The 20,679-nt window shown below is 56.2% G+C and overlaps 2 protein-coding genes across 6 annotated transcripts; one reads left to right on the top strand and one right to left on the bottom strand.

The window, feature by feature from the left end:
- Nucleotides 1-4,514: 4,514 nt before the first annotated feature.
- On the bottom strand, nucleotides 4,515-6,785 carry C12H11orf68 (chromosome 12 C11orf68 homolog). Of its 4 annotated transcripts, none has more exons than XM_070228901.1 (2): nucleotides 6,611-6,785; nucleotides 4,515-5,918 (listed from the first exon to the last, which is right to left on the bottom strand). In XM_070228901.1, the coding sequence occupies exons 1-2, from the start codon at nucleotides 6,727-6,729 to the stop codon at nucleotides 5,159-5,161; spliced, it is 879 nt and encodes a 292-aa protein (XP_070085002.1). In that variant the 5' UTR covers nucleotides 6,730-6,785; the 3' UTR covers nucleotides 4,515-5,158. The 4 variants fall into 4 exon arrangements, with proteins under 4 accessions (XP_070085002.1, XP_023510240.1, XP_005598377.1 ...); XM_023654472.2 differs by having other exon boundaries at nucleotides 4,515-5,915; nucleotides 6,611-6,777; XM_005598320.4 differs by lacking the exon at nucleotides 6,611-6,785 and adding an exon at nucleotides 6,206-6,597 and having other exon boundaries at nucleotides 4,515-5,915.
- Nucleotides 6,786-6,935: 150 nt separating this feature from the next.
- Nucleotides 6,936-9,308, top strand: DRAP1 (DR1 associated protein 1). Of its 2 annotated transcripts, none has more exons than XM_001494879.7 (7): nucleotides 6,936-7,224; nucleotides 7,465-7,537; nucleotides 7,648-7,741; nucleotides 8,056-8,175; nucleotides 8,295-8,388; nucleotides 8,632-8,720; nucleotides 9,090-9,308. In XM_001494879.7, the coding sequence occupies exons 1-7, from the start codon at nucleotides 7,183-7,185 to the stop codon at nucleotides 9,193-9,195; spliced, it is 618 nt and encodes a 205-aa protein (XP_001494929.1). In that variant the 5' UTR covers nucleotides 6,936-7,182; the 3' UTR covers nucleotides 9,196-9,308. The 2 variants fall into 2 exon arrangements, with proteins under 2 accessions (XP_001494929.1, XP_005598378.1); XM_005598321.4 differs by having other exon boundaries at nucleotides 7,064-7,224; nucleotides 8,274-8,388.
- Nucleotides 9,309-20,679: the final 11,371 nt, after the last annotated feature.

Genomic DNA, 20,679 nt, shown 5'->3' on the forward strand with positions numbered 1-20,679 from the left:
TTTCCTCTGAATGGAGGGCATCAAGGACTCTGCTATTGGTACCCAGGATGGCTCTGCCAGCTCAGCCCAGCCCCTTAAGTTTCTTGGAGCAGACCCAGCCCCAGGGCAGTTGGGGCCTGTCACTGTCCTAGACCTGAGGCTTACCCCCACCCCCGGGCTTCTAGGTGCCAGCTCCTGCTCTGGGCCAGGAGGGCGATGAAGTGTTCATCCTGGGATGAAAGGCTGGCGGGCCTGGGCTGGGCCAATAAACAACCCCACCCTCGCTGGGAGGACCTCCGGGCACCGTGTAAACTGAGTCATGGGGGGCGAGGGGGTGAGTCATGGAGCCTGTGAGTGGGAGCCAGATGCGGCAGAGCTGGCCTGTGTGGGGCCCTTGGCTATGCCTCACGGAGCCACAACTCTCAGCTCCCCTCCAACCCCAGGCAGGCCCCTGGCCAGGGCAGAGGGAGCAGGGCCGGCCCAGGCTTGCTGAGGGGCAGGGGCCTGGAGGCTGGACTCCCAGTGTGCATGCGTGTGCCTGTGTGTGCGTGCGCGAGTGTGTGTGCAGTGTTGGGACGGGGGTTGGCAGACAGGAAAGAGAAGCTCTGACTCGGGAGGGAGGAAAGGATTGGGGTTTGGAAGGGAGTCAAAGCCCTGGAGAGGAAGATTTTGGCGGGAATGCTTCACTGCCCTCTCCTGGCCTCTGTGGGTTCCGAGGATTCCACTTCCACCCCCTCCTCCCCAAACCAATTTAGACTTCACCCCAGGGAGGCCTCTGCCGCCAGGGGCCAGAGCTGCTCAGGGACCAGGGATGAGCTCCCTGCCACAGCAGTGCATGCAAGCGGTCTTGGGAGTTGTGGAGGCTGCTGGAGCAGTTCTAGCCTTGACCGTGGCCAACTTAACCTCTTTCTGCTGCCATTGCCTCCTCAGGAACATGAGTGCTGTGAGGACCAAAATGAGTTAATGCATATGAACTGCTTAGAGTAGAGCCTGGCGCGGAGTAGGTCTGTGTACAGGTTTGCTCTTACTGAATTCAGTTTTCTCATCTAAAAATTGGGTGAGGGGAGCACGCCTGAGGTGCCCCGTGTCCAGCGGTCTCTGGTTCCAGTCTCCGGAGTTGTTCCCTGGGAAGCTGCCCTCGATATCCTGCCACCCTGCCCGACTCGATGCCTCTGTCCAGCCTTGGGGGTTTCATGCCCTGCCAGGAGGCTGGGAATCGGGGGAAGATTTGGTGGTTTTTCTGGGCCGGTGCCCTCAGGTTACTCCTCGGTGTCTGGGGGACGCACGTCAGAGCAGTGGGGAGTTTCCCTCCGAGGATGAATCAGCCGTGTGACCCAAGGCTCGTCCCTGCCAGGGCCCCTCCCATCTGGCGGGAGTAGGGTGCAGTTGCCCTGCTGGGAAAATCCCCAAAAGTTCGCCAAAGCCCCGCCAGCCGGCCAAAGCTTTCTCCTGACTTCACTGTTTCCTGCCCTCCCTGTTCAGCCCCGAGCCCCAGCTGGAATCAGGGGTCGTCAGGCAGAGACTCTCCAGACTCCCCAGGAAACCCCTGCAGAGCCTCCTCCCCCCGGGTTTGGGGGTTTGCAGCGCACACAAGTGGGAGGAGGTGTTGGAGGGGGTGTCTCCCGTCTCCTTTCCCCAGCCTCAGTCACCCTTCCTGTGGTTTTACAAAAGGGAGCAGAGCACAGGGGCTTGTCCAGACTACCCAGCCCAGCCCACCCTGTGCCAGGGCTGCATCCTTACTCCCGTGTGAGAAGGGCCCAGCCAGACAGGGGAGAATCCCCTGCTAGCCCGGGGAGGGGCTGGGTCTTGGGGAGCCTTTGGCCTGGCGGGGGAGCAGTCCCCCCCATAGGCCTGGGAGATCCTTCCAGTCCAGGTAGGCTTAGTCACTGTACTCTCTGAGCCTCAGTTTCTCCATCAGTAAAATGGGAATCTTAGTCTTGGCCCAGCCTCTCTCGTAGGCAGTTGGACCCAACCTGTGTGCTTTACAGATCAGATCCTAAGTCCTTGCTGGGTCTCACATATCTTTGCAGCTCCCCACCCCAACAACACCTTCATGCAGGGTGAGCTCAATAAGGCATCAGGTACTCTGGAGTCAGAGAACCTGGATTTAAATTTTGGCTCTGCCACTTATAGCTTTGTACTCTTAAACCAATTACTAAGCTTCTTTAGGCCTCAGTTTTGTCTTCTGCAAGTGGCAATAACAGAGTCAGGTGAGGCTTAGCTGAGATAATGTAGGTGAGCACCTAGCGCAGTGCCTGGCTCTGGTCATGAACAGAAGGAGGAGAGTGAGGCCCAGGGACAGAGTGACTTTCATTCAGTCACTCGTTTCTTCAATAACATTGATTTATCACTCATGCTAGGCCAGGTCCTTTGCTGGAAGCTGAGGACACCTGGAGGATAAAGCACAGCCCTGTCCTCGAGGGGCCCCAGATACACAGATGAGAGCCATAGGTGGGTGGGTGTTACGGGAGCCTAGGGGGAGGATGGATGGGGAGGAACCTCTGAGAGGATGACACCTGAGCCGGTGCGTCTGAGACGTGGAGTCAGCTGGGTGAGGGTCAGGCACACCAAGCAGAGGCAACAGCATGAGCAAAGGCACGAAAGTGACAAAGGCCAGCATGCGTGCAAGAAAACCACAGGCAGGTCCTGATTCTGGAACAAGAAGTGTGAAGCAGGGAGTGGAGGAGATGGGGCCCGAAGGACTGGCAGGGCCTGGATTTGAGCATTCATTCATTCGTTCATTCATTTAATAGCGTACGGAGAAGTGGCTCCAGCCAAGCACTGTGCCGGGCTCTGGCGACAGGGCTGAGATCCAGACATTGTTCCTGTCTTCACTGAGCCCACATGGGCATGTGGCTCAGGGGCCAGCGGGAGACAGACATGGATCAAACATTCACGTAAGTAATCTCCCATCCTTGCTGCACAGCAGGTGTTCAGGCAGAAGGAATGGCCTGAGGCCCAGGGCTGCGTGCCAGGGGGTGAAGGAAGTGCCAGTTGCCTCCCTTGGGGCGATCATGGGCAGAAAGGGGCGCCTGCGGGAAGCCGGGGCAGTTAGGGGGGTGGGCTGGGTGGTGGCCAGCTCAGGAGTGTGGACTCTATGGCAGGCTGTGGGGAGCCACAGAAGGCTTTGAGTAGGAGAGGGGCACAGGCAGCTCCACAGGAGAGCTGACTGTGGGGGGACGAGGGTAGGGGGAGGAAGTGGGAACGGAACGGCGCAGGGCAGGCAAGGGCAATGGTCTGGGAGAGAGACAGTGAACGGGCTAAAACAGGGCCCTGAGGCTGGAGAAGGGATGAGCGTGTGAAATGTTTAGCTATGGAAGCACCAGGTAGTGTTGATAGCACTTGGACATCTTTGGGGGACCCATGAGGGCCTGGCCATGGCCCCCCCAAGCCTTGGTCCACTATGGTCAAGGGCAGAGCAGAGGTGAGGGAGGCAGGGCACCAGGCTCCAGGAGGAGACCACCCATCTCTGGGGACTTCCCAGGGCTGGGCCTAGGGGGACTCAGTCCTGGGGAAGCTTGGGGTGGGGAGGAAGCTGGGGAGGGGGCTGAGGCAGCATCTCATGACTCACCCACTTCCACCCAGTCAGCCCATTGGCATCTCCGCTCCCCTGCTCCAAATTCCAATTTGGTGAGGCTGCTGGAGGATGAGTCAGCTCCAGCGCGGCACGAGAGCAGCATCCCAAGGGGCTCCCTGCCAGACACCCTGGCCTCCAATCAAGGCCAGGGCCAGCCGCGGGGTCAGGGGGTGCCGAGCCAGGCTCTGAGGCTGCAGTAGCCTCAGCAGAGCAGGGTGGCCCAGTGAGATCACGTGAGGGAACGTGCCTGGTGGGTTGTAAAGAGCTCCCTGTGGGTGAGGCCAAGGACCACACTCTGCCTGAGAAGGCAGGGACCGGGGGCAAGTCCCAGCTCTGCCTGACTCACTGCACGACCCTGAGAGAATTCCCTTCCCCTCTTGGCCTCAATCTCCTGGACCACAGAATGGGACCAACATCTCCTTCTAAACAGGTTGTGATTAAATAGTGCATATGTAAGTGCTTTGCAAACTGTCCTGTGTCCCCTGTGATGGTCAGGGTGGTAGGAAAGGTGAGTAAAAACAGGAGGGCTTCCAGGGCCACTTATGGTTGTGCAGGTTGTTCACTGCACAAGGATGTCCAGCCTAGGTTGCTGAGATCCAGCCCATCCTCTGCACACCCAGACCACGTGCCCTGGCATAGAATCGCCAGGACCAAGCAGGTATTTTTCTCTAATGGGCACCGACACACCCAGTGGGTGAGTAGTGACCCCTCGGATGTTGCTGGGCCAACCTCCTGGATTTATGGGAAATCACTGAGAAACGGATTCGGATTCTGATTCTTGAGAGGGAGGGAAACAGGGCTGGCTTCGCAGAGGCTCTCAGCTAAGTTCCCAGTCTTGGCAGGGAGGAGTATCTTATCACTGAGGGCAGTTAGCGGGGGCCCAGTCAGAGCAGAGGGGCCATCTCTCCTGGCCCTGCCTCTCTCCAGCAACCAAAGCAAGTGACCATCAAGACAGTAGTTTAAAAAACACTCAAGACACAGACCCAAGCTGGGTTTTATTGAAATGCCAGGAACAGGCACATGACAAGGGAGAGAAGGAAGGGAGGACGGTGGTTCAGGCCGTGAGGGGGCAGGGAGGGACAGGCCCCATGTCCATGGCCCTGGCATCCTCTCTCTTTGCCAGGGGCTGAGTGAGCACAATCACGCCCTCAGGAAAATGGCATGCTCAGGCCTGCAGAGCCTCTGCCCCCAGACTGCGAAGGCTCCAAGCAGAGGGACCGGAAGCACTAAGTTTTCTCTCTTGTGAGGGAGGAAGAGAAGGGGAGGATGCAGGAGGGGGGAGGTACAGCCAGGGATGAGGGCGGCCAAGGGAGGCTCTCCTCCTGGCTGTCTGCACCCAGCCTGTGGTCCTGGATGGCAAAGGGGAGCAGCAGCGAAGAGAGAGGCTGAGGGTCCGGCCCTCAGGGAGCCAGCGCCTCCAGCCGGTGGGGACTTGAGTCAGCCCTGAACAGAGGGCAGAAGTTCAAGGGGATTGAAGATGCAGGCAGTTCCCGAGTGACCTGGTCCCCAGAGCTGGGGGACTTGGCCTCCTTGGGACAAGGAAGACGGGAGGATCCATCCCTGGCAGGAAGGGCAGAGAGTGGTCTCCCTCACTTGGCCCCACTAAGTCAGTTCCACATTGTTGGCACGGTCCAGCACACGGGAGCCGCGGGCACTGCCCCCCAGCTGGAAACGGCTCTCATAGAGTGTGGGGCAGAGGTGCCAGCGGTTGGCCCGGTAGATGCCCAGGTAGGTGTAGACGTCAGGCTTGTAGGTGAGCAGGCACTTAATGCCCGCTGCACGGATGGCTGCATCGGCCTCCAGTACACCCAAGCGGTCCGTGAAGTCATCTGTGTAAACACAGATGACCTGGCGCCCACCCTCCCTGGCCCGTGGGCTCACCTTGGCCACCTGCAGCCGGCCCTCAACCACGGCCCGAGCAATGCCAGCCCAGGCGTGGTCCAGCTTGAAGCCAGGTGCCAGGTGCATCAGCCACTTGCCCGAGAGCACATGGTGGGTGATGGCCAGCTGGCGCAGGGTACCCGGTGTGACAGGCCGCCCGCTGGTCTGCAGAGCTTCCCAAGCTGCCTGCAGGCCCTGCACGTCGCCCGAGTTGGGGATATAGCCCTGCCCATATGCTGCAATCCAGCCCACGGGCTCCGAGTTGGGCGAGCCGGGGTCGCCATAGCGGGTAACTTGGGATGGCGGGTACTTGGCCAACCAGGCATCCAGCTCCGAGGCAGGTGTAGTGCGGGCATCAAACACCAACCAGGGGTCCATGTCAGCTGCCATGGCCTCCGCGGCCAGGTGCTCAGCAGTGAAGCCATCCTCGCGGCCGCCTGGAGAGTCCTCCTCCTCCAGCTCCTCACCTGGCTCCATCCTGCTATGAGGGAACCGAATTAGGGCAGGTCCAAGGCACATCCACAGCTTGCTGGGCCCTAGCGGGTGCCGGGCACTAAACTAATCTGTGTGGCAGTGGGCAAGACGGAATGTTGCCATTCCTCTGTTGCTTCATCTTTAAAATGGCTAACAGCTGTTCCTGCCTCGTAGCGCTGCTGAGAATTAAATGCCTGAGGTGGAACAGGTGCTACGTAAGGGTCGTTGCTAACGTTATTCCTACTCTCCCTGACTTACAGACAGGAAACTGAAGCTCGGAGAGATGGGACTTACCCAAGGTCACACCTGTAGTGAGTGACAGGGCCGTAACGTGCATTCAGGTGCGGGAGCCGCCGGCCCAGCCACACCTCCCGGCCCTGCCAGTCACTGGGTCCGCGAGCGTCGGCATTTAATGGAGGGAGGCAACGAGGCGCACGGTCGCGCAGCACTGGGGCAGGCCCTGCAGGGCCCGGCCTCCCGGGCGGGCGTCATCGGGCCCACTGAAAACCCAGGACACTGAGGCCCAGAGAGGGCTGTGACGGGTCCGGGGCCAGTGGGGCGGTGCCCGGACTCGAACCCGGGCTCGTGGGAGCCTGCGGGAGGGCCAGCCTCCGGCCCGCCGCGCCCGCCGCCATTAGCGCCCACGGCCCGAGCTGCGCCCCCGCCCGGCCCTGCCCGCTCCCGCCGCCCAGCCGTCACCTCCGGCCTTCGCTGCGCTCGGCGCCAGCCCAGCCCCGGGCCCGGCTCCGCTCCTGCCGGGGCTCCGCGCCGCCGCCGCCGCGCCCCGCCCCCGCCACGGCTGCCGCCGCCGCCGCCATCTTAGCGCTTCGCCGCCTCAACAACAACTTTATAGACAAGCGCAGCGTGGGGCGGGGCCCCCGGGCCGGATCGGCCGCGCCGCGGGGCGGGGCCGGCGAGGGAAGGGGCGGGGCCGGGCGGGGCTGACCCCGGGGCGGGGCCTTTGGGGAACTCGGGGAGGGGCGGGCCTGCGGGGGCGGGGCTAACGTCCGCTTCTCGGGCCTTGGGGGCGGGCGGGAGTGGCGGTCCTGTCCCGGGCCGACGCGCACAGCCCGGGAGGCTCTAAGGGGAGGGCACTCGGGCCGTGCGGGCGGCGTCCTGACTGGCGGCGCTAGGACCCCGTGGGGAGCGGCGGGGGCGGAGCGGGCGGCGCCAGGACCCGGGGGAACCGCGGCGGGCGGGCGGCGAGCAGGCCCGGGGGCCGGGAGGCTGCGGGCGGCGGCGCTGGGCCCGGCGCGGCGAGAGTCCCCGAGATGCCGAGCAAGAAGAAGAAGTACAACGCCCGGTTCCCGCCGGTGAGCACGTGGCCGGGCCCGGGAGGAGCCGCCCGGCCCTACGGGAGGCTGGGGCCCAGGCCCCACTGGGGGGGCGGGCGCTTCGCGGTGTTCGGGGGCCCGGACGCCCCGCCCCCTTCCGTGCCCTCCCGGCGTCAGTGCCCCCCGCCCCCTTCCTCCCGGGATACCCGCCTTCTTCTCCCCCAGCGCCCCTTTCTGGGATGGAGGCCACGGGGTCCGAGCTCTCTGTCCCATTCCCAGGCGCGGATCAAGAAGATCATGCAGACGGACGAAGAGATTGGGAAGGTGGCGGCGGCTGTGCCTGTCATCATCTGTATCCTGTCGGGGGCTGGTCAGGTTGAGGGCCGTGGAGGAGGGAGGCAGCCTGGGGTCGCTTGTGTGGGCTGGGGACCCCCTACCTGCGTTCACCTTGACACCTCTCAGCCCGGGCGCTCGAGCTATTCCTGGAGTCGCTATTGAAAAAGGCCTGCCAGGTGACCCAGTCCCGAAATGCTAAGACCATGACCACATCCCACCTGTGAGTGTTTGCCGAGCTGGGAGGGCTGGGTGAGGCCCCGCCCCAGAAGTTCACACACTTAGAGGAGGCAGTGTCCTGATAGTGAGGGGGCCAGGAGGCTGCTGGGAGACCAGCAAGGCCTCAGAAACTGGTGGGTTTGAACTCGGGGAGGAGGGGGTGGGTGTTCCAGCAAAGCGAGGAGGTTGGGTGCCGGAGGTGGTGTGGAGGTTTTCCAGGCTCCATTCTCCTGACATCCAGAGCCTCTTACTGTCCCTTGCTGAGGGCCCAGACATCTGGGCCCCACCTGAGTGCCGTCCCCTCCCCATCTCTTCCAGGAAGCAGTGCATTGAGCTGGAGCAGCAGTTTGACTTCTTGAAGGATTTGGTGGCTTCCGTCCCTGACATGCAGGGGGATGGGGAAGACAACCACGTGGATGGGGACAAGGGTGCCCGCAGGTGGGGCACCAGGGCCAGTGTCCAGGTGGAGAAGGCCAAGGCCACTGGGGTTGGGGGTGGCTGGGGGGTGGCGAAGGAGGGGAGTGACCTCTGGACAGATGGACTGTACCTTCCCGAAGGGGCCGGAAGTCGGGCAGCGGTGGTCGGAAGAACGGTGGGATGGGAAGCAAAGGCAAGGACAAGAAGCTGTCGGGGACAGACTCGGAGCAGGAGGTTAGTGAGGCCCCTAGCCCTCGGTTCTGTCCCATGGGGTGCAGAGGGCAGGCTTGTGTCAGGCCAAGCTGGCTGCAGCCTTGGTCCCATCCTCACCTGTGATGTCTTTGTACCTTGCTTTCGTTGTTTGTAAATTGGGGTGATGGAGGTCCTCGTCCTGCCTCTGCTATTCCCAGAGGTCTAGGCTTTTCACTGATGGGCCGGTGCCTTTCTTGTCACCTCTGACCCCTACCTTGCTCCTAGGATGAGTCTGAGGACACAGACACCGACGGGGAAGAGGAGACAGCGCAGGCTGCACCCCAGGCCAGCCACCCCCCTGCCCACTTTCAGAGGTAAGCAGCTCGGTGGTGCCAGGAAAGGGCCAGCAGACTCCCCAAGGCTGACTTGTCCCTCCCGGCCTCCATGGCCTCTGGGTTCTGGTGGTTGTGGCGGATTTGGGGCATGGGAGGGGAGAAACTGGGGAGGGCTTAAAGACAGAAGACTGTGTCCTCAGAAGGTCCCTTCTACCCTTGGGTGGGGCAATGGATGCGGACTGGGCAGGGGCTGTGTGACCTGCTCTGGGCCCTTCCATTCTCTGGGCTTGGCTCCCTGTTGGTACCGAGGACTGTGGGCTCCATGCTGCCTATGGGGGTGCGGGGGGTGGCTCACTGGTCAGGAATGGGCAGTGGCCTGACCTTCCTCTCCTGCCTTCTGCCCTGCAGCCCCCCGACACCCTTCATGCCCTTTGCCTCAACTCTGCCTCTGCCCCCAGCGCCCCCGGGCCCCTCAGCACCTGATGCAGAGGATGAAGAAGATTATGACTCCTAGCGCCCTCTGCCCCCCAGGCCACACCCCCTTTTAGTTGGTTTTAGTTGCTCTGGGGGGAGGAGAGAAAATAGAATTGTTCTTAAATTTATTAAAAAAATAATAATAAAAGGGAATGCCAGTGTCTGTCCCAGCCTCTGTCCAGGGCTTTGTGGCCACCTTGCCATCTATCTACCTGCCTTCCCCACACTGAGCTGGGGCCAGGAGTGGTGGTGGGCCAAGCAGCCACTGAGTGAAGGGAGGGGCTGGAGGCCACAGTTCTGCCAGGGCAGGACCAGGGGTGCTGATAGAAGGAAGGTGGGCAGAGGGCCTGAGCCAGCAGGTCCGGGTTATGCTGGGAGACAACCTGTGTCATTGTGCTCTGTGACCGTGGGCAGGTTCCTAGCCTTCTCTGAGCAGCCTCCTCTTGTCTTTCTGATGAAGACCATTCTGCCCATGTTGGGCTGATGCAAAGGGACAGATGGGACAGGTAATAGGAACAGGTCTTGAAAACTAGAACTCGGGCCAGGTGCCATGAAGGGCATGTGTGAAGGGACATTGGAAGCAGAGGTAGGCGGGATTGTAGAGGGCCTCAAAAGCCAGCTTGTGAGAGGGCAGTGACACAGCTGGTCAGTCCACACCCATTTCTGAGCAGACCCCGGAGCTGTGGTGTCCACAAGGCAGACGTGTCTTCAGGGAGCAGTGGCGGTGGGGCTGGGCAGGCAACACGGACAGCAGGAGCCAGACTTGAGTCTGTTGGCAGTAGGCTCAAGAGTGCTGCTTACTGAGGGGATGCGGGGCCGAGAGGGAGGGAATCCTCAAGGACTCCCGGGTTTCTTTCTGCAGCTCCTTGGGCAGAGGTGGGGGCCCTTTTCCAGCTGGGGGGACACAGGCGGAAGGGCAGGACTGAGAAGGTCACAGGTCTGGCTGTGGTGAATTTCAGGAGAGGTGTGGAATGGGCTCTTGGGTGTAGAGACAGATGTGTGAACCTTGAGAGTAGGTGACCTTGCCCAGGGGAGAGAGCAGGGGACTGCCGTGGACCATAAAGGAGACTGAAGAACGGCCAGACCCAGGGCCCCAGGGCAACTGGTGGTGCCCTCCGGGGTGTCTGGGACGAGAGAGTTCAGCTGTGGAACGTGTGGCACCTCGTGGGCTTTAGGGCAGCCTTCGCCAGAACTGCTTCAGGTGGTGGCTATTGACAGGCGGGGAGGGCGGAGGTGAGAAACCCTGAGGTGAGCGGAAGTGCGCTCAGAGCCGCGAAGTGGAGGCGAGGGAGCAGCGGCTCAGAGTGGCTCAGAGTGAGGATGAAGGAAGGCTTCGGGTTTCTTTTTTAAGATGGCAGAAATCAAAGCTTGTAACGAAGGAGGGACAGGAGTGGGCAACTGATGGAGTGAGGTGAGGTGGCCCAAAGCCAGCCCCACCCTGAGGGTGGTGAGTGGGTTTTCCTGGGGGAGATTCAGGTAGTCAGTTTTCCTTTGATGGGGTCTGGCTTCTCTGTGAACTAGGAGGCGGGCTGGCGGGCTGGCGGGCTGGCGGGCATGGGTGGGCCCTGGAGCCTGGAGCACATGGGTCCTGTCTGCCTCCCCTCCACACCCCCTCTGGCTATGGTGCCCCTGTTTTCTTTTAGAGGATCATACTTCCTCTACTCAACCTGTGGCATGGGCAGCTGACCCCACTCCCTGGGGTTGATGGGCCAGAACATGGTATCAGCCTGGCCAGTCACAGCGCTGCCCGCTGTGGTCACCCTAGCTGACCAATGGGCCAACCTGGCTGAGCCCTGGGACTTCAGGTGTGATCTCTGGGGAGGGGTTTTGACAAGATCCCTGGCTTTCCCATGGCCTGGGCAGCAGCAGGGGACCTCTCAGGAGTCCAAGTGAGGATGATGGCGGCCACGCTGGGGTAGCAAAGCTGGCAGGATCTAGGCCAGGTGCAGTGGAGGCCACATCCCGCCCCGAGGCGTGATCCTGATGGCGAACAAAGCCAGCACAGCAGAGCCGGGGGGCTCAGAGGCCCAGATTTCTGGTGACATCGGAACACCTGGACCTGGTCTTACCAGAAGCCTGTACGCCTTGGACTTCTTGGTCATGTGAGCCAATAAACACCTTTCCCCAAGAAGCCAGTTGGGTTTCTGTCACTGGTCACTGAGGAGCTCTGGCTGACAGGGACCGTGAATGGGAGGGCTTCCTGTCGGCCCAGGAGCGAGAGCGGTTTTCTCTAGCAGCAAGTTGGGCACAGTCCCAGGGAAGGGGGACACCTGGCTCCACGGAGCTGAGGGTGTGCTGAGTGGGGGTGAGGAGTGGGAGAGGGAGAGGCCCTGGGAGCCAGTGGCTGGGGTCTGTCCAAAGGGTGACATCCTGAACTGGGAGGGTTCAGAGAGACAAGGCTGGGTGACGACTGGGGAAGGCCAGGAGGCTGGGGTGCAGGGAGCAGTCCCCTTCAGCTAGGCAGAGGCTCGCGAGGCAGAGGTGGGGGTGGGACATGCCCTGGAGGCCCTGGCCGGAGCCTCTGCACTCTTGGCCCACTGGTTCAGCCTCGGCAGAGTGCTTACAAGTGGAACCTCTGGAGCCAGGCCCCGGGTTCAAATCCTAGCTTCTGCACGTGTGGACCTCAGACAAGTTCTGTAGCTTCTCTGTGTCTCAGTTTCTTCATCTGTAAATAGGGCTAGTTATTACTCGTGTTAGTTATACATGCTACGCTGTATATACTAGTTGTACCTTAGGGCAAAGGGCTGATGTAAAACTCAAATTGTGTAGGCTCAAGTACAATGGAAGTTTATTTCTTGCTCACAAAAAGTTTATAATGGGACTCATCTGATCAGTGGGTGGCGCTTCTACAAGAGGGACCTCAGGCGCCAGACTCCTTGCGTCTTGTGGCCCCACTATCCTCAGCCCATGACTTTCAAGGTCACTGAGGAGGGGGAAAGCTCAGAGCATGTGGAGGTTTTTCTGGGCCAGGACTGCAAGTGGCCCTATCGTCTTTGTTCAGCTCCTACTGGAACCGTCACAGGTTCCCCCTGAGGGAGGCTGGGGAAGGTGGCCTAGCCAACCTGGGGGACCGACCAGCCAGTTTCAGCCACAGGACCTCACAGCCTGTTAGGAAGGGCCTGACGCAGCATCTGATGAGTGGTAAGGGTGCAGCCTCCTGAGTCAGAGGGCAGGGGCCCTGGGGAGACAGTGCTCCTTGCTGGGCCAGGCCCCTGGGTGCCTCCTGGGAGTCGGGAAAGATGGCTCTGCCCTGCCTGCGGGCACCCCTGGGCACCCCATCTTCAGAGCTCTGCCTGGGCACCAGATGGTTTTCTTTCTTTCTTCTCTATCCATTGGGGAGCCTTGAGCCTTGGGCCAGGTCCTATCTGAATGCCTCAGTTGTACCCTGGGGTGTTAGTGTGACCAGTGGGTGGAATGGGAAGCAGCTTCTGCGACCAGCATAGCAGCCAGAGACTGAGACCCTCGGGTGAAGGGTATGGGCCCACCCATCCCTGCCAAGTGAAGAGTGTCCCTCAACAGCCCACCTAAGGATTCCTTCAGCAAACGCTTCTTGAGCAGCCAGCATCGTTGCTCAGCACGGAAATGAGTTGCAGTCATCCTCCAGAAGCCTGAAACGAAAAAGTCTGGTATTGCCAACTGCTGGGGAGGAGGTGGCAACGCCAGACCTCGCTCAGTGCTGGGGGAATGTCGGTTGGTGCACTACCCTAGAAAGCAGCGTGGCCATTTCTCACTGAGTCTGTGAACACGCACTGCCCTGTGACCCAGCAGTGCGCCTCCTAGGCGTCCGTCCACCAGAAGACACGTCCAAGAATGTCCACAGCCTCCAATGGGAAACCCTCCGAACTCCTATCAACGAGAGCACGAATAAGTGGTAGGATATCGTACAATAGAAGAATAAAAAAGCACAAACCACGGTTACGTGCAGCATCACGGGTGAATCTTGTAGACATTGTGTTGAGCAAAAGAAACCAAACACAGAGTGCGCACTATGACGTAATTCATCTAAATCAAGTTCAGGGATAGGTGAAACTGATAGATAGTGCTGGAAGTCGGTCTAGTGGTTCCCTCAGGGGGTGAGGGCTGTCTTCTGGAAGTGTTCCACAGCTTGAACTGGGTGGGGGTTCTATATAAAAATATATTAAGCTGTGCACTTAAGATGCATGCACTGTTATGATAGCCTCATAAAAATTGTATTTATTTTATCCATCTATCTATTGAGAACCTATTGCACACCAAACACTTCCAGGTAGTGGTGATTACGTGAACAAAATGTTCCTGGAGTTTGTTTCTAACGCGGAGAGACAGACAATAAAGAAGATAAATGGTATGTTGGATGGTGATGCGTGCTCGGGGAGAAGAAAGGACGATTAGGGAGGAGTGGGGAGTCCCAGGGCAGAGGGCTGCCCCAGCCATTCTATATGGGGTTCAGGGGAGACTCTGATAAGGGGAGATTTGAGTAGAAAACCGCATTAAGCGAGAAGTTGGGGGCCACAGAGCTCTCTGTTGGAAGAGGGCTCCAGGCAGAGGGGACACGAGGGCAAAGGCCAGGAGGGTTGGATTTGAGTCTGCCAGGTTTCCCTGCAGTCTTGCCTGGCTCCCACTTCCTCAGCCACCCCAGGGGCCAGACTCGGGAGCTACCTGTGCTTGGCCTTCCTTGGCTGAGCAGTGTCACCTTGTGACACCGGCAGTCCCTCAGGGCCCTAGAAGCTTCGTGGAGGGGGAGAAGGTAGCGTGTGGGCACAGGAGGCACTCCTCCCTCACACCTGCCCCAGGTGCCGCTTGACCTGGTGGCCCCAGGGGCTGGGAGAGTTGGGGAGGGGAAGGAGAGTTGAGGGGTGGGAATGACCTTGCCCATTACCCACTGGCCTGGAGGTCTGACATGCTGTTGGACCCACGTGACTTCACCTCTCCAGGCCTCGCCTTCCACTTCTGCCAAATGGGGCTGTTGATACTGCCCCTCGAGCTTGAGAGGGGCCCCAACATGTTGCAGCAGCTCATTGCCCTGTGCTGTTACAGCTGAGTCCATATTAGGGTCCCCTGCATCCTGAGCCCTCTAGGAGAGCTGTCCTCATCACCCCCATTTTGCAGATGAGGAGACTGAGGCTCAGGAAGTAAGATGAGTGGCCTGAGTTTGCACATTGGCACAGAGGTAGGCGGGCCGGGGCTTGTACACAGACCTGTTAACAACTTCCTCCCACCTGAGGTCCCCCGTCCCTCTCAGGTGGCATAAGCTAGGACATAGACGGGACCAAGTTCTCATTCTTCTGGGCTCTGGGCACTGCAGCAGGGGAGTGGCACCCATGACCCAGGTGCTTTGGGTTTGGTCCCTCCTTCATAGGACAGGACCTTTGGTGAGAGTGGCTGGAGGCTCTGGACTCTGGAGGCTCCTCATAGCTGGGGGTGGGGCAGGGGCCATGTGAGCCTCCCTTCCTGTCGTTGGAGTGAGCTGCCTTATTCTGAAATCTTGTCCTTCTTATTTTGTGTGTGTGTGTGTATGTGTGTGTGTGTATTCACATGTCATGTGAAAAAATAGAATAAGGGCTAAGATTTCTGCACCCACCCCAGTAATCAGAGAGCTCCAGAGCAAAACACAAGATCCCACACGACACCCATCGGATTAATCAGAAAGAATAGGAAGACAGATGAGACCGCTCGCTGCAGCGGCGGCGGGTAAATGAAGTCTGGTGCTTTCGGTGGGATGTTTGAAAGGGCAGTTTGGCAGCTAAGTGCCCCCTGGCAGTTCCACTCCTGGGTATACCCTCTCACAAATAGAAAGACGTGTCCCAGGGGTGCTTTGAGGTGGCAGAGAGGCAGAGGCTGCCTGGGTGTCTGTCACTGGGGAACTGCATGGCAGATAGCCATGTGGACAAAGCTTAAACCCATAGTGTTGAGTGAAGAACAGAAAAACACAGAACAAGATCTACAGCACAGCGGTGTTTAGAGAAACGAAAAACAGACAAGCACAACAGTCCCGTGTGTCTCTGCCATCTACTCTGAGACCTTGGGCAAGTGACTTAGGCTCTCTGTGCTTTGGTTTCCTGATCTGTAAAGTGGGGACAACAATAGCTCGTCCTTCAGGGACATGTAACGATTAGATGAGATAATGACACATAAAGTACTTAGCACATTGCCTCGCACACAGTAGGTGGTGCCTCCTGTTACTGACGTGCATGGAAACAAGTGCCTGGAAAGCAGATTGGAAGGACGTGTGTTAAACATGTAAGATTGGGGGCCCATGGGGAATAGGATTGGGGACGAATTGAAGGGGAAAGTCCATTTAAAGGGAGGATTTTGGTGACCCTGGTGATGCATGGAGTGCCCCAACCCAAGGAACATGGACTGCTCGTCTGTGCACCCCATGTTAAAAGAAAACACAAAAGATATTGCCAACTGTCTTCTTCCAGAATGGGCTAAACCAATTTATCCTCCTAGACAGTGTCAGGTAAACAGTGGCGCCACAGCGTTCATGGGGTCGTATATGTTTTCTTTGCTCACTCAACAAATATTTCTTGAGTTCCGCCCTCTTCCTTGTTCCGGATGGAGGGCTGCCTCTGTTTCCAGCTGCAGACTCTCACCATCCCCTGCCCTGGTGCCCAGGGGAGGTTTCACTTTCCCCTTCCCCTGAGTCTTTGAGTTTTGTTTCTGCCTGTGGGTTCCCTGCCCCCGCCACCACCTTTGTCTGGAGTCACCTCGAACGTCACAGGGAAGGCAGTCAGTTTCAGGGTAGGGGGGCCGAGGATGGGGTAGGGGCCTGAGCCCTCTGTTCCTCCTCAGAAGGCCCCGCTTCCTCGCTCATCTGGTCCAGTCTCCCCTCGGGATCCACCTCCCTACCACACTCGAGAGGGGAGAGCACCCCGGGAAGAGTTTGGGGTGCTACTCGTTGTATTTTAGTTCTAGCACCACCCCTTATCAGCCTTGTGACTTTGAGCAGATAACTTGACCTCTCTGTTCCTCAGCTTCCTTATTATAAAATGGGCATCATGGTTTTCCCTACTTCATAGCGTTGTTGTAAGGATTAACTGCTGTTTACAGAGATCTGCTGACCACCTATTTTGTGCCAGGCTCAGTTCTAGGCACTGGCATTCGGCTGTGAACAAACCCCGCCCCTGGCCCCACATACCTGACCTTTGGGGAGGGCGGGAGTTCTCAACCCGACCGCGCACTGGAGTCACTGGGGAGCCTTGAAGGTGACTGATGCCCAGGGCCCGTCTCCAGAGATTCTGATCTAACTGGCTGGGAGGCCCAGGCCTTGGTAGGTTCTGGAAGCTCCCCAGGTGCTTCTACTGTACAGCCAGGGTTGAGGACCACCAGGCTGAGATAATTCACAAAGCCACTTGGAGCGAGCGGTGCATTGCTCCTAAGCCTTCAGGAGGCGGGGCTGTTCTGTCTCCCGTGCCACCATCATCTCTTGCCTGAATTACCCCAACAGACTCCTCACCAGCTGCCCTGCCGTCAGGGTCCCCACTGCTGGGTCTTTCTCCACTGCGGGGCCAGATCCTCTTTGTAAGCTCAGATTTGATCCCATTTAATCTTGGGTCTGCCCCTGTGGACAGGGAATTCCGTTGGAATTCCGTTGCCCTCATGACAGAAAACTCCTCATCTCCCCCCAAAGTAGTTATCTAACCACAACTACTGCCAAACCCCACTTACACCCCACCGCCAGTGTGATAATTAACTCCTTGAATGCACTCACCACACACACACCCCCGTTCTGACTCAATGTCTTTGCCCACGCGCGCTTTCCCGGTCTTCATAGTCCCAAATACTACACAGCCTTTAAAGCTCAGCTCAAATGTCACCTCCTCCAGGAAGGCTTTCTGGAGGCCTGGCTGAAAGTGTTCTCTCCTTCCTTTCAATCTTGGGGATTGTTTGCATCGTATATCCTTTCCCATCCTTTTACATTTAAACCCATCTGTGTCTTTACACTTAGAGTGGGGTTCTTGTGGCCATAATATGATTGGCTCTTGCTTTTTTAATGCAATCTGACAATCTCTTCCAATAATTGGTGTGTTTACGCCATTTACATTTTTTCTTTATTCTAGCAAAATACACGTAAAATTTACCACTTTTGCTATTTTTAAGTGTCCAGTTCAGTGGCATTACGTTCTTTCACGTTGTTTTGCAACCATCACCACCATCCACCTCCAGAACTTTTGCATCATCCTAAATTGAAACTCTGTCCCCATCAGACACTACCTCCCCATCCGTTCCTGCTGTTCCCCCAGCCCCTGGTGCCCATTATTCTACTTGCTGTGTCTGTGTCTTTGACTATTCTAGGAGCCCTGAGTGAGTGGAATCATACGCTATTTATCCTTATGTGTTTAGCTTATTTCACTTAAGCATAATGTCTTCAAGGTTCATCCATGTTGTAGCATGTGTCAGAATTTCCTTTCTTTTTAAGGCTGAATAATATTTCATCAATATATATACCACATTTTCTTTATCCATTCATCTGTCAAGAAACACTTAGGTTGTTTCCAGCTTTTGGCTCCTGTGAATAATGCTGCTATGAACATGGGTGTACAAATATCTATTCCAGTCCTTTTAATTCTTTTTTCTTTTTTTTAAGGATTGGCACCTGGGCTAACAACTGTTGCCAATCTTTTTTTTTTTCTGCTTTATTTCCCCAACCGCCCCCCCCCCCCCACCCCGTACACAGTTGTATATCTTAGTTGCAGGTCCTTCTAGTTGTGGGATGTGGGACGCCGCCTCAACGTGGCCTGACGAGCGGTGCCATGTCCGCGCCCAGGATCCGAACCCTGGGCCGCCGTAAGCGGAGTGTGTGAACTTAACCACTCGGCCACGGAGCCGGCCCCCCAGTCCTTTTAATTCTTTTGGGTATAAACACAGAAGTGGAATTGCTGGATCATATGGTAATTCTATGTTTAAGATTTTGAGGAACCAGCGTACTGTCTTCCATGGCAGCCACACCATTTACGTTCCCACCAGTGATACACAAGGATGCCAATTCCTTCAAATCCTCATCAACACTCATGAGTTTTGTTTTTGTTTTTTGCATTTCCCTGAAAACTAATGATGCTGAGCATCTTTTTATGTGCTTATTGGCTACTTGTATATATTCTTCGGAGAAATATCAATTCAAATCCTTCACCCATTTATAAATAATAATTTATTAAATTATAAATTGGGTTATTTGCCTTTTTATTGTTGAATTGTAAGAGTTCTTTATATATTTTGGATATAAGTCCTTTATCAGATATATAATTTGCAAATATTTTCTCCCATTTTGTGGGTTGTCTTTTCACTTTCCTGATCCGGTCCTTTGAAACACAAGAGTTTTTAATTTTGATGAAATCTAATTTATGGTTTTTTTCTTTTTGTTACTTGTGGAGTTTTTTTGAAGATTGGTGCCTGATCTAACATCTGTTGCCAATCTTTTTTTTTTTTCTTCTTCTTCTTCCCCCTAAAACCCCCCAGTACATAGTCGTTTATTCTAGTTGTAGGTCCCTCTGGCTGTGCTATGTGGGACGCTGCCTCAGCATGGCCTGATGAGTGGTGCCGTGTCTGTGCTCAGGATCTGAACTGGTGAAACCCTGGGCCACCGAAGCAGAGCGCGCCAACTTAACCACTCGACTATGGGGCCAGCCCCATGTTACTTGTGTTTTTGATGTTGTATCTAATGAACCATTGCCTAATCCAAGGTCACTGTTATGCTGTTTACCTAAGAGTTTTATAGTTTTAACTCATATTTAAGTCTGTGATTCATTTTGAGTCAATTTTGGTGTATGGTGTGAGGTAAGGGTCCAAATTCATTCGTTTGTGTGAGCAAATACAGCTGTTCCAGCATCATCTGTTGAAAAGACTATTCTTTTCCCACTGAATGGTCTTGGTGCCCTTGTCTAAAATCAATTGGCCATAAATGTAAGAGCTTTTATTTCTGGATTCTCAGTTCTATTCTACTGATCTCTATGTCTATCCTAATGCTAGTAACACACTGTCTTGATTATAGTAGCCTCGTACTGAGTTTTGAAATTGGGAGATATGAGTCTTCCAACTTTGTTCTTCTTTTTCAAGATTGTTTGGCTGTTCTGGGTCCCTTCACTTTCCATATAAATTTTAGGATCAGCTTGTCAATTCCTGCGAGAGGCAGCTGAGATTTTGATAGGGATTGAGTTGAGTCAATTTGGAGAATATTGCCATCTTCTCAGTTTGTTTTTATTGACAGATATTTTCTCCTGGTTATGAATCACATTTTCCTTCTTCTTTGCATGTACAGTCACGTGTCGCTTAACGATGGGGATGCGTTCTGAGAAATGAGTCGTTAGGCGATTTCGTTGTTGTGCGAACATCACAGAGTGCGCTTGCACAAACCTAGATGGTATGGCCTACAACACACCTAGGCTACATGGTACTAACCTTATGGGACCACCGTTATATATGCGGTCCATTGTTGACCAGCATGTTGTTATGTAACACATGACTATATAGTAATTTTTTATCAAATGCCAAACATTGTGAGTTTTGCATTATTGATCTAGATTTTATTGAAGTCCTTTAAAGAGTGTTGAACTTTTCCTGGCAATTTGGTTGTTACTTGTGGGTTAGTGTGACTATTTGAAGATTTGTTTCAAGCTCTTTTAAGGGTGGGTCGAGAGGAGCCTTCACTAAGGGCTGAATTAGGCCAACTTCTAAGACACGGCCCTTCGGGGTCCTCTACTGACTTTTCTGTGTATTCAGTGAGATTTCTCTACTCTGACTGGAGAGGATCTTCTTCCACAGATTTCTAGTGCTGCGTGAGTTGAGCTCTGGAAGTTAGTTGTTTTACCGCTCTGCAGTAAATGTTCTCCTCTTGAAGGGTGTTCTTGTCCAGCCTGTGGGGTTCCACCCTCTGCCATGCACAGGTTAGTATGCCTCCCAAAGCTGCAGGGGGCCCCTCTATAGGGTTTGAAGCTCTTTCTCTATGTCCATCCCTCCTCTTAGATATTCTGCCCCGCAAATTCTAGGTGCCCTTTGCCCCTCCAAACTCTAGTCTCTGTCTCCTTAACTCAGTGAGGCTGATAGACCCTACTTGGTTCCCTCCCTGCACTGCAGTACGGGAGTTTCCTCTAGACAGATGGCAGGCGTAGATGCCTGGACGATGGCTGAGCCCACCTCGTTTGCTTCCCTTTCCTCAGGGATGACAGGCCTGTGCTATCAGTTTTCTAACATCTGAGAGTAGCTGTTTCTTAATTCCTCATGACCAGAATGAGAAGTCTTTCTCCCTCCTTTGAGCTCCCCAAGTCCTTTGCCTGTCCCTCTTCCAAGGATCTTCCCATTCTCTGATGTGGATTATAGTGATGTGTGCGTGTTTGACTTCCCCCACTGGACTGTGACCCTCTCAAGGGCGGGGGGCTTATCTATTCATGTCTGCATCTCCAGTGTGTCTCACAGGGCCTGGCACGTGGTAGGCATATGGCGGGCTTGTTTTGTGCTTTGCTCTGCCCTGCCCTTAGTCCTTCAGGCCACCAAAAATCACATCCCCATCTTTAGAGAACTGCTGCCCCCACTCCAATGAGGTGGTACC

The sequence above is a fragment of the Equus caballus genome, chromosome 12 (genome assembly GCF_041296265.1).
Source record: "Equus caballus isolate H_3958 breed thoroughbred chromosome 12, TB-T2T, whole genome shotgun sequence".
Classification (NCBI taxonomy): domain Eukaryota; kingdom Metazoa; phylum Chordata; class Mammalia; order Perissodactyla; family Equidae; genus Equus; species Equus caballus.

Excerpts from the sequence above, each read along its gene's own strand:
- C12H11orf68 (XM_070228901.1), bottom strand. The coding sequence starts at position 6,729 with ATGGCGGCGGCGGCGGCAGCCGTGGCGGGGGCGGGGCGCGGCGGCGGC. Across the intron at positions 5,919-6,610 it reads GAGCGCAGCGAAGGCCGGAG|CAGGATGGAGCCAGGTGAGG; the intron begins GTGACGGCTGGG and ends GTTCCCTCATAG.
- DRAP1 (XM_005598321.4), top strand. The coding sequence starts at position 7,183 with ATGCCGAGCAAGAAGAAGAAGTACAACGCCCGGTTCCCGCCG. Across the intron at positions 8,389-8,631 it reads GGACAGACTCGGAGCAGGAG|GATGAGTCTGAGGACACAGA; the intron begins GTTAGTGAGGCC and ends CCTTGCTCCTAG. Across the intron at positions 8,721-9,089 it reads CCCCCTGCCCACTTTCAGAG|CCCCCCGACACCCTTCATGC; the intron begins GTAAGCAGCTCG and ends TCTGCCCTGCAG.